The sequence below is a fragment of the Trachymyrmex septentrionalis genome, unplaced genomic scaffold (genome assembly GCF_001594115.1).
Source record: "Trachymyrmex septentrionalis isolate Tsep2-gDNA-1 unplaced genomic scaffold, Tsep1.0 scaffold83, whole genome shotgun sequence".
In the NCBI taxonomy this organism is placed as follows: domain Eukaryota; kingdom Metazoa; phylum Arthropoda; class Insecta; order Hymenoptera; family Formicidae; genus Trachymyrmex; species Trachymyrmex septentrionalis.
This window is the reverse complement of record NW_017306018.1, coordinates 3,642,223-3,653,118: the sequence shown is the minus strand read 5'-3', so window position 1 is coordinate 3,653,118 and position 10,896 is coordinate 3,642,223. Positions and strand designations below refer to the sequence as shown.

The window sequence follows — 10,896 nt, the reverse complement described above, 5'->3', positions numbered from 1 at the left end:
TTAACTACATTTATTTATATTTTATATGTATATTATTATATATTTACAAAAGGATTGTCAGAAAGGTAGAATATTTCTGATTTATATTATAGTGCTACTGTAAGGACTTGGCACGAAACAGGACATCCGAAAAATGCAGCAGCAATCAGTAATGGAAGAGGGAACGGCCTACGAGCCACCTACTTACGACGAGACATTCCCTGTCCTCCCCGAATCATCTAGCTCCAATTCTGGACCGTTAAACATTTTTTCCATAAGTAACAGCTTACAACTTGGTCGTATTACTATTACACAGGTAAAGGTTTATAAAAATTTATTTGTTACACGACTTGTTAAACATATATATTTTTTTAATCAAGGACTTGCTGCAAGGGATTAATCTACATTTTGTAAAAAAAAATTGAGTAAATCTAAAATTAAAGTGATAGAAAAAATACCAACATCATGTGTTTACATTGTGAGATTAACTTACAACATAGTCAAATATGATTAGTACTTTTTTTATACACTTTTTTACACTTTAACTTTAGAATTTATTTATTTCGTTTTTACTAATGTATTGCAGCAAGTCTATTTATTATAATTAAAGATATGCATATGAATTTGTAGTTTTATCACAAAAAAATTAAAATTGCATTTTACGGTACGAAAAAGTACTTATTCTTTTACATATTTTTTCTACTTTTATGTAGATGTTTCGCGTACCAGGGGAAGAACGCAAGTTTGATCATAGTGATAAATTTGGCGAACGTGAATCTATTCGTACATGTAAAACTATTATGAAAGAAACAAGCACTATTATTGAAATTGCATCATCTAAGGATCAATCTCTAACCTTTCTTATAACTGGAAAGCAAAATCAGGTTTTAGAAGCCAAACGACGTATTTTGACAACGTTTCAAACTCAGGTAATCCCTGATTAAGAGATATACATGAATAACTTATTATTATTTTGCAAATATATACTTTGTATGTATTATTAAATAGAATGATTTCGATATTTTAACTTACTTATTTTTTATTACATTCTTGCAATCTTTTCCATAAATATATACATAGATTATTCTGTATTTTCATTAATTTTTTGTAGGCAAGTAAGCAGATTAGTATTCCTAAGGATCATCATCGTTGGATTCTTGGAAAGCAAGGGCAGAGGTTAAAAGATCTAGAGCAGAAAACTGCTACAAAAATTAACGTACCTGGTGTCCAAGATCAATCAGATATAATAACAATTACAGGAACAAAGGAAGGCATTGAAAAGGCTGAACATGAAATTAGAGTTATTTCTGATGAACAGGTATTTTTAAGATAATAAATTACTGTATACAGATATGTCTATTCTAGCTGTAATTGCACTTGTTGCAAGATAGTGCATGCATATACAATAAATTTTGTCATAAATATTGCAGTCTAGGAAGGCTTTTGAAAGGATAACTGTGCCAAAAATATATCATCCATTCATATATGGTGCACATAACGAAAATCTCAATGCTATGATGGCAGAAACTGGTGCTCGCATCAATATTCCTCCTGCATCAGTACAGCAGGATGAAATAACTATCGCTGGTGAGAAGGAAGGAGTCTTGGCTGCAAAACAAAAGATCGATAGTATCTACAAGGATATGGTAAGTTAATAAAACTATTTTATATAATTTTATTAGCACATGTAAGTAATATGTAAATTTTTAATTCAGGCAAAAAGATGTACTACAGTATCTGTAGAAGTTCCCAAATCTCAGCATAAGTATGTAATTGGGCCTCGTGGTAGCACTATAGCGGAAATATTACAAACAACTGGAGTGAGCGTAGAAATGCCTGCACCTGACTCGGCAACTGGTACCATAACTCTTAGAGGACCCCAAGAGAAGCTTGGTCAGGGTAAGCAATTTAAAACATTATTAATTAATTTTTAAATACTATATCTTTAGCTAACATATTAATTATTACACATTTATTTATATTTTCATTTATATAGCGCTTAACAAGGTATACGAAAAGGCAAATAGTGTTCGCACTGCTGTGGTGGAAGCTCCGGTATGGATACATAAATACATCATTGGACGCAAAGGTGTAAATATCAAAAAAATTACTCAAGAAATGCCAAAAGTAAACGTAGAATTTACTGGAAAAGAAGATAAAATCAAGATAGAAGGCCCACCTGAAGAAGTAGAAAAAGCACAAAACGAGTTGCAGCTTATGGCCAATGATCTTATATCAAAGCTTACTTTCACAGAATTAAATGTTGACCCAAGATTCTACAAGCATATCATTGGGAAAAATGGTTGTAATGGTAAGTATTTAATATCGTTTGCAATTTTTAATAACATCTTGTAATGCAAAAAAGAATGTCTGAGTTTGTATTAAATTTTCTCTGTTTTTATTAAAGTGAATCGTGTTAAGGAAGGAACGGGTGTAGTGATTAGTATTTCTGAAAATGATGGCAGTAACGTTATCCGTATTGAAGGTAATCATGCTGGGGTATCAAAAGCTCAAACAGTACGTATTATATTTTAAATTAGTATCAAGTATTGTTATTAAATCAATGAAAAAAATATTAATGTTTTTATTTTATAAATAATATAGGAACTTGTAGAAATGGTTAAAAAACTAGAAAATGAGAAAGAAAAGGATGTGATTATAGATCACAGATATTATCGTAACATAATTGGGAATAAAGGAGATAATATCAAAGAAATTAGAGATAAATTTAATCAAGTACAAATTATTATACCTGGACCAGGTAAATAATTTATATACATAATTTCATACTGCATTAATTTATAATATCACAATAAAGCATTTATATCATTCCAACATCATTTACAATTTTTATCAGCTGATCAATTTTTTTCAGGCGAAAAGGGAGATATAGTGAAAATTAGAGGACCTAAAGAAGACGTAGATAAGTGCCATAAACATCTAATGAAATTGGTGAAAGAACTTAACGAAAGCAATCATGTATTGGAAGTACCTATTTTTAAACAGTTTCATAAGTTTGTTATTGGAAAAGGCGGTGTTAACATCCGTAAGGTTTGTATCAGGTTTTTTATTCGTTTTTTTTTATTAATTGCATTTATTATAACTTTAACTTTACTTATTATAAATTATGATACAGATTAGGGAAGAAACGCAAACAAAAATCGATTTGCCTGCAGAAGGTGAGAAGAGTGATGTTATAACTATCACTGGAAAAAAGGAAAATGTGGAAAAAGCGAAAGAAATGATACAAAAGATTCAAAATGAATTGGTAATTTGTTAATGTTGTAGTAAATCATTAAGAGTGTAAATCATTAAGAGATTTTTGTGAATACATAAATATTTATCGCACTAGGCTAATATCGTTACCGAAGAGATCACTATTCCACCAAAGTTTTATAATTCTCTTATTGGTACCGGAGGTAAATTGATACATTCTATTATGGAAGATTGCGGAGGTGTCACGATCAAATTCCCTACGGCAGAAAGTAGAAGTGATAAGGTAAAAGAGAAAAAAAATTTTTGATCAAATTGTAATTATTATGGATAAATGTTTGTACACATCGTATGTACACATAGGTTTGCATCAGAGGTCCAAAAGACGATGTGGAGAAAGCAAAAGCGCAGCTCTTAGAACTAAGTAATGAAAAGCAATTATCTAGTTTTTCGGCTGAAGTACGTGCCAAAGTTCAACATCATAAATTCCTTATTGGAAAGAATGGTGCCAACATCAAAAAGGTAGAATGCATGAATTCAGTATATTGTATTTCCAGATTTAATTTGGGAAATAAATTTTTACATAAGCTCTTTTTTGTTATAGATAAGAGAATCCACAGGTGCACGAATTATGTTCCCGACGGAGGAAGATCAAGATAAGGAAGTGATTACAATTATGGGAAAGAAAGAAGCGGTTGAGAAGGCTAAAGCCGATTTAGAAGCTACGATTAAAGAGATTGTATGAGGATCGTTATTTTCGAGTAATTTATGTAAATATAGATTGTATCTCTGAAATATATATTTTTTAACATATTTACAGGACAATATTATCGAGGGCGAAATTCGTATCGATCCTAAGCATCACAGACATTTTGTAGCACGAAGAGGCGGTGTACTGCACCGAATTGCTGACGAATGCGGTGGTGTGCAGATTTCATTCCCTCGGGCAGGCGTCGATAGCGATCGTGTTAGTTTAAAAGGCTCGCATGAGTGCATAGAAGCAGCAAAACAACGAATGCGAGAAATTGTTCAAGAACTAGTAAGTTTGTAGAACGAACACCGAATGTATCATCAAGCATACATGTTTACTATTGTTTTTTTTAATTTAGGAATCTATGGTAACGGTGGAATGCGTAATACCGCAAAGACATCATCGTACAGTAATGGGTGCAAAGGGTCGCAAAGTGCAAAACATAACATCCGAATATGATGTGCAAATTAAATTCCCCGATCGCGACATATACGGTTAGTACATTGTTTTCATTGTCTCTTATGCAAATGTATTCACCACGAATTGTTAATTTTATTGAATCAGTAAAAACTTTTATTTTGCATTATTCTAGATGAGCAAAAAGCGGAACAAGTTAACGGTGAAAATGGAGAAGGTGTGGAAACTATTCCAGCTTGCGATATAATTCGTATTACCGGTCAACCTGAAAACGTTGCTGCCGCTAAGCAAGCTTTACTCGATCTCGTCCCTATTACGATTCAAGTTAGTTAATATTCTTGTATTAATGTACTCTTATAATTATAGAACTAGTCTTAAGCAAGATTTTTCCCTTTTGCATTTAGGTTGATGTTCCGTTTGATTTCCATCGTTCGATAATTGGCCAGAAAGGTAAAGATGTACGTGAATTAATGAATACATATGACGTACACATCATGCTTTCTCCAGCGGAGGAAAAGTTGGATTACATTAAAGTAACTTTTTTTTATACATTGATTATTGGAATAATAATACAAATATTTATCTCATTAGTACTTATCTTTTATCTATTTCTTAGATTTCTGGAACACCATCCTGCGTTCAAAATGCCAAGGAAGCTATCCTTGAAAAATGCGAGGCTTTAAAAGCCGAACGAGAAGATCGAGCATTAAAATCGTTTGAATTAAAGGTAAGTTCATTATTAATTCATGGTTGATTTTCCAATAAATTAAAATTTAGAATATTTTGAAAAAAAGATGTCGAATATTTTTTAAAGAAAAATAATAAATAATATAAATAATAACACATCAAATGTTATTATGAATTACATAATTCACATTTATTCAATTAGCTTGAAGTTGATCCGGAATATCATCCAAAAATTATTGGGCGAAAAGGAGCGGTGATCAGTAAAATACGTAGTGATCATGACGTTCAAATTATCTTCCCGCGCAAGGGTGATTCCGAGGAACATATTATTACAATAATGGGATATGAGAAGAATGCATTCAGTGCACGAGATGATATTATGAAGATTGTCAATGAATTGGTAATTCAGTTTTTATATAAATATTTCTATAAAAAAATATCCATCATAGTTTATATATACTTCTTTGTCCTCCAAAATGATTCAACGGAACAGTCACAAAAATACTTTATACTAAGAGTTTTATTTAACACAATTTATTATTTTCTCTTATTTACTTGTTAGAATGGTTTAACAAAAGAGGAAGTGCAAATACACGCTGCAGTTCATTCCCGTTTAATCGGTGCAAAAGGTAGAAATATCCGTAAAATAATGGAGGAATTTAAAGTTGACATAAAGTTTCCGAGAAAAACCGATGCTGATCCCAATATCGTAACTATCGTGGGAGCGGAAGACAAAGTAGCCGAAGCGAGGGAACGTTTACTGAATCTAGAGGAAGAATACGTAAGTAACGTTTGCTTGAAGTTATTTATAATGTAAGTAGAATTTTACAATTATAATTGACAAAAAAATACAATGGCAGATGCAAGATGTGATAGAAAACGAATATCGTGAAAGTTTGCGTTCGCCTCAACGTGATGACGGTAACATCGGTGGTAGTGAGAATGATACCGGATTCATCGTGAAAGGCGGACCATGGGAACAGCAACAGCAGCCTCAAAGCGCACCGAATACAGCTAGTGTAGAAGAATTCCCGCAATTCGCTGGTTACTCTCATGTACCCGTTGTAACTCCAGACGGTCCTTGGGGAATTAAGCGTTAAATCCGAAAAAATTCACACTAAAAATCAATTGATGAAACCTAATAAGCTAACGAGATGTAAGGTAACTTTCCTCTGACAAACGGTATGTAAAACACACATATGAGCGTACACATAACACATAACACATACACACATGAAACACATCTTACACTTGCATATGCACTTGTGTTGGGTGGTTCCCTGTTCCATTACTGACGTTGTTGCTGCATACGACCTGGCCATTCTATTGGACTCTGACACTGGTTTACTACACACAACGTTTGACGACGATGTTTATATTTACAATTCATAATACCGATGTCCTATGTATCTGTAACTGTAATGCATGTTGTCTTGAGTTCGTCGCCATGATACTCGGTCCAGTCGGACGTACACATGTACGTCAATTTAATCTCGTGGCTTTCATTTTTAATGATATGCTTTCCAGGTACAGATATGTTGTACTTAAGACTGTGGCTTCGTGGGAAATAATCGAGTCAGCGTTCTGCGGAAGAACTAAATCCTAAAAAATTCCAAAGTAGAATTATTCTATAGTATTTTCTACTCTATAGAAAGGCAAGTTGTTCGTGAATACAATTTGTATTCTATGATTAAACAAATTTTTGTGTATATTAGTTTCTTCCCGCAGAAACTGGCCGATTTATTCGTGTATTATATTATTTTCACAGATAATCTTTGTACTACGTATAGACCACTAACAGTCATACGTTGATCTTAGCATAATAATTTGTTAATTTATTTATATCTTTTTTGTACATATATCACATTTTCTCGTTATTTTGTGCCACTTAAGTGAAGTGGTTTCTAAACTACATCACGATTGTTGAAATTTATATTATAAAATTTTCATGAATCAAAAAAAAAAGAGGAAACGTAGGGGCTTTCTAGGAAAAAGTTTGTTCCTTAGGGGGGTTACGCAATTTTTAATTACATTAATTATTACCAATTCGACTTACGTCTCCGTGATTTTAATACAAATGAGAGATCTGTCGATGCATTGAATGCATACTTATCAATAATGATGTCCAAGATTTGGAATCGGAGGTTGAAACCAGTATAATCTTCAGTAAATGAAATTTTTGATGCTGTATAGAAACAGGAAAATGTGTTTTATGCCATTTCTCACATTTGCATTGTTCTCAGTAAATAGAAATCATTTTCTTGTACCTGTAACATCAAAATGAATTATTATACTATTTTTAATCATTATAAGAAATCAATGTTGTATGTTCAAGAAACACGATATTTAGAAGGCCTTGATCCCGCGTCGCTTATTCATTAAGATTACGTTCCGTTGCATGCATAATGCGCATGATGTATCATTTATCCTTGTTTAACACTGCGAATAAGGATAAAATGATACCTCAAGCGCATTAATGCGTGCAACGGAACGCAGCTTAAGATATACGTGAAATCGGCACTTTGCAAAGAATGGTCAAATTAAATCCGTTGAATGATATTATGAATAGTGAACGATACACGAATTCCTTTCGATAGCCGGCTTTATTTATTCGTTCTACTTTAACATTTTGTACACTGTTTGATGTGCAAATCTTTGCATTCTACTATTTATGAGGCCAACTAGCTAAGAAAAGGATATTCAGTTCAAGTGCCTTGTCTATTTTCTTCGAGACAGCTCATTTCAATTGTTGGAGGAATGTGAATAATAGATTATACATAATTGTAAAATACAATGTATATGTATATACATATACATATATATTGTATTTATCCGGGGTATCTGAAAATCACTAGATGATAGATACTCTTAAAGATTCCTCTCATGAATTCTCAATGTAATAGTTAATAGTTTTTCGAATTAAAAATCTTTTACAAGCTATTTTGTATTTTTCGAATCTCATTTGCGGAAAAACACATTTTTAATCGTCATTTTGAAATTATCAATGCTTCGATATTTACAATAAATAAAATATTAAATAATAGATATATTTTATCTGTCGTATCATCTAGTGATTTTAGGACAGCCTGTATATATACACATCACATGTAAACACATATATAGATATCGATAATAATTATTCTATACAATATGTAATATGTAATAGAAGAAAGAGAAAGAGGTAATAGGTACCAATGTCGGTACATTGATACACTACTATTATGTGAATGAAATAATAGGATTATCATGTATACAGAAATTCACTTATATTTTTTAGATTTACAGTAATTTTTATAAATCTACTTGGTACGGCGACCTATGTGTCATCTCCAATGCATGGTAAATATAAGGAAAAGCCAGAATTAGTAAATTTTAATATGCTTAGTTTTGGCTAAGAATTTCATAGATGCTGTGCATGAATATAATTTTCTAATGAGTTATAATAAAATATATTGTAATTACATAAAACAATATTCTCTGTACACATAAGTAAATAATGTTATAACACATGGATTATATTGTAACAATATACTTACATTCATTGATCTATTTATCCATTTCCTACTACGGCATACATTCTTTTCTGCCCTTTCAAAATCTCAGTTCCAAGTAAAATAACTCACAAAATCAAAAATATATATGTATAATATAAAATAATTCCTATATTTTATTTTATTATAAATATTATGAAATATATAAAATTATTCAAAAGTACTGATAAATAATTTATCAATATAAAATAAGTACATAAAAATTCATATATTGGAACATTATGATTTATAAACAAAAGTTGTATTTTCAATACTACGTAGTTGTTTCACGAATCCATCATTAGGCTTGATACAACTTCTTTCTCTTTTCACTATATTGTAAGCTTCGTCATATGATAATTTCATAATAATCATTAAATAAGCGATAACAATACTGGCAGAACGAGAAACTCCAGCGTTACAATGCACAAGAATATTTTCTTTACGATTCATGTGTATGACATTGACACATTTTTTTATCGATGGCAATATATTCGATTCCGGTAAGTCTAACAAGTCACAAGTATGATACTGAATGTCATCACATTTTTCGGAAAGGTTGACACCTATACTCAAAATATGTCGTATTTCATACTTTTTTAATATATCATTGCAAACAGCTGGATCTTGAGAACTGAGGTACAATCCTGATATTATACTGGCTACATGCAAGTCAGGTTTTTCATCTACCACGAATGGTAGACTTTTTTCTAATTTCTTCACTTGACCATGTTCGATTTCATATTTGTTGCCAAGCTGATCCGTTATCACTGTTTTACATGATTTTAACGATGATTTTTTTTTCGCGATAAGATCTCGTAAATCCATCATGCAAAAATTAGTAAGTATTTATTATATAGATATTGGCATTAGATATCAGGATGTCAAATACATTCGTTAAAAAAGATCAATTATGTAATGTCATTATCTGCTACAATAGATTCTATTTTATACATTAAATAATATTTTTCAACTTTTGCGATTAATAGTTTTGCAACATATATTTTTGGTCTTCTATTCTTTCAATTGCAGTCCTTGTTTCTGTTCTTCCCACTGTAGTTCCTCCAATTGTGGTGTCGTCTCTTGCTCTTCTTCTGGTAATATGGTGCAACGTCTTAATTCATCTAAATCATATTCTACATTCAATAGATGTAAACCATTCGGTGGTGCAGGTGTAACATGGGTATTCCAATTATGATGGGAAGGAACTTGTAACATTACAGTGATATCTTTCTCTGTTATTTTTCCCAATCCTAATGCAATTAGGGCACCGATCATTCGTCTGACCTGAACAGAGTGTAGTACTTATAATTTTCTTACATACAAAAATGTATTTATTTGCGAATAAAGTATTACCTGATTGTACAAGAAAGATTTTGCTTTGCATGTGAAATGAAAGTATGTAAAATTTTTAGACAGTGGATCAAAAGGCATTAAAGGCTGCGCCTCTTCCAAAGTAAAAGTTTGTAAAGCACGTACATAGTGGATTTTGTGATTTGTTTTATTTATTGCTTTCGCGGTAAACGTAGTAAAGTCTTTTGTTCCCATAAACAATTGTATACCACGTCTTGCTCTATCTATGTCAAAGTTGTATGATCTGAAAGATATGTCATAATGTAGGATTGATTCGGTATCTTGAAAGATAAAAATTACAAAAATAAACGAATTTATTAGAATATTTTATTGATCAATGTATCTAGTAAATTTTTATTTTTGTAATTTTTACCCGTTTCAAGATAAAGAATCAATTCCCAGGATATTAATTTTTTTACTTCATATAATTACCTTAAATGATAAGTATGTATTGATTCTGGTAAAGATATCCTTTGTTCTCCACATATTTTAGGTATCATAAATCTGTACAAATATGTTCGAGATTTACATGCAAATCTTACATGAAAATCTTGAGTGACAGGTATACATTCTAGTAACCTATGAAAAGTATTATTTTAATAAATATGTTAACATTTAAAGCTCGATTGCACCAATATTACTTTGACTTTAAGCAAAGCTTAAAATTCTCTTTCTTTTTTTAAAGTCGACAGAAAGATAGAGAGAAAAAGTTTTAAGTCTCGCTTCAAATTAAAATAGCATTGAAACAATCGGGCCTAAAATGATTGTAAGAAGAATTTAAGATTTACCTAATGGTATGACCACATTTGGAAAAATAACGATTTACGTAACTCTTTACATCTGATGATTTATATACTATATTATATTTGTTTTCGAGCTCTACATGAGCAGTATTGCTTAAAGCATGAACTCCAGCATCTGTTCTACAAAAATATACACTTCATATCATAAAAGATCGATGAAAAT

The 10,896-nt window shown here is 31.3% G+C and overlaps 3 protein-coding genes across 4 annotated transcripts in view; 1 reads left to right on the top strand and 2 right to left on the bottom strand.

Moving 5' to 3' along the window:
• Window positions 1-7,107, top strand: part of LOC108755091 (vigilin) — an 8,301-nt gene extending 1,194 nt beyond the window's left edge. The window contains exons 3-23 of one of the 2 annotated variants that reach the window (XM_018497883.1): window positions 93-295; window positions 693-908; window positions 1,091-1,297; window positions 1,410-1,625; window positions 1,695-1,878; window positions 1,976-2,290; window positions 2,387-2,496; window positions 2,584-2,740; window positions 2,855-3,030; window positions 3,116-3,247; window positions 3,332-3,478; window positions 3,556-3,714; window positions 3,797-3,931; window positions 4,013-4,231; window positions 4,302-4,437; window positions 4,536-4,684; window positions 4,765-4,893; window positions 4,977-5,087; window positions 5,250-5,447; window positions 5,610-5,828; window positions 5,908-7,107. In XM_018497883.1, coding sequence (XP_018353385.1) covers window positions 134-295; window positions 693-908; window positions 1,091-1,297; window positions 1,410-1,625; window positions 1,695-1,878; window positions 1,976-2,290; window positions 2,387-2,496; window positions 2,584-2,740; window positions 2,855-3,030; window positions 3,116-3,247; window positions 3,332-3,478; window positions 3,556-3,714; window positions 3,797-3,931; window positions 4,013-4,231; window positions 4,302-4,437; window positions 4,536-4,684; window positions 4,765-4,893; window positions 4,977-5,087; window positions 5,250-5,447; window positions 5,610-5,828; window positions 5,908-6,147 — 3,717 coding nt within the window. In that variant the 5' untranslated portion in view covers window positions 93-133 and the 3' untranslated portion in view covers window positions 6,148-7,107. The remainder of the gene's footprint in view (window positions 1-92; window positions 296-692; window positions 909-1,090; window positions 1,298-1,409; window positions 1,626-1,694; window positions 1,879-1,975; window positions 2,291-2,386; window positions 2,497-2,583; window positions 2,741-2,854; window positions 3,031-3,115; window positions 3,248-3,331; window positions 3,479-3,555; window positions 3,715-3,796; window positions 3,932-4,012; window positions 4,232-4,301; window positions 4,438-4,535; window positions 4,685-4,764; window positions 4,894-4,976; window positions 5,088-5,249; window positions 5,448-5,609; window positions 5,829-5,907) is intronic. The other variant, XM_018497884.1, reaches the window with a different exon arrangement.
• Window positions 7,108-8,817: 1,710 nt separating this feature from the next.
• Window positions 8,818-9,424, bottom strand: LOC108754984 (dual specificity protein phosphatase 19). Its single transcript, XM_018497680.1, has one exon. It carries the CDS (start codon window positions 9,406-9,408, stop codon window positions 8,818-8,820), a length of 591 nt encoding a protein of 196 aa, XP_018353182.1. The 5' UTR covers window positions 9,409-9,424.
• A 111-nt stretch (window positions 9,425-9,535) lies between these two features.
• The window catches only part of LOC108754983 (tRNA pseudouridine synthase-like 1), a 2,502-nt gene continuing 1,141 nt past the window's right edge, over window positions 9,536-10,896 (bottom strand). The window contains exons 3-6 of the mRNA XM_018497679.1: window positions 10,719-10,853; window positions 10,363-10,509; window positions 9,934-10,174; window positions 9,536-9,864 (exon numbers count right to left, since the gene is read on the bottom strand). Coding sequence (XP_018353181.1) covers window positions 9,592-9,864; window positions 9,934-10,174; window positions 10,363-10,509; window positions 10,719-10,853 — 796 coding nt within the window. The 3' untranslated portion in view covers window positions 9,536-9,591. The remainder of the gene's footprint in view (window positions 9,865-9,933; window positions 10,175-10,362; window positions 10,510-10,718; window positions 10,854-10,896) is intronic.

Excerpts from the sequence above, each read along its gene's own strand:
- LOC108754984 (XM_018497680.1), bottom strand. The coding sequence starts at position 9,408 with ATGATGGATTTACGAGATCTTATCGCGAAAAAAAAATCATCGTTAAAA.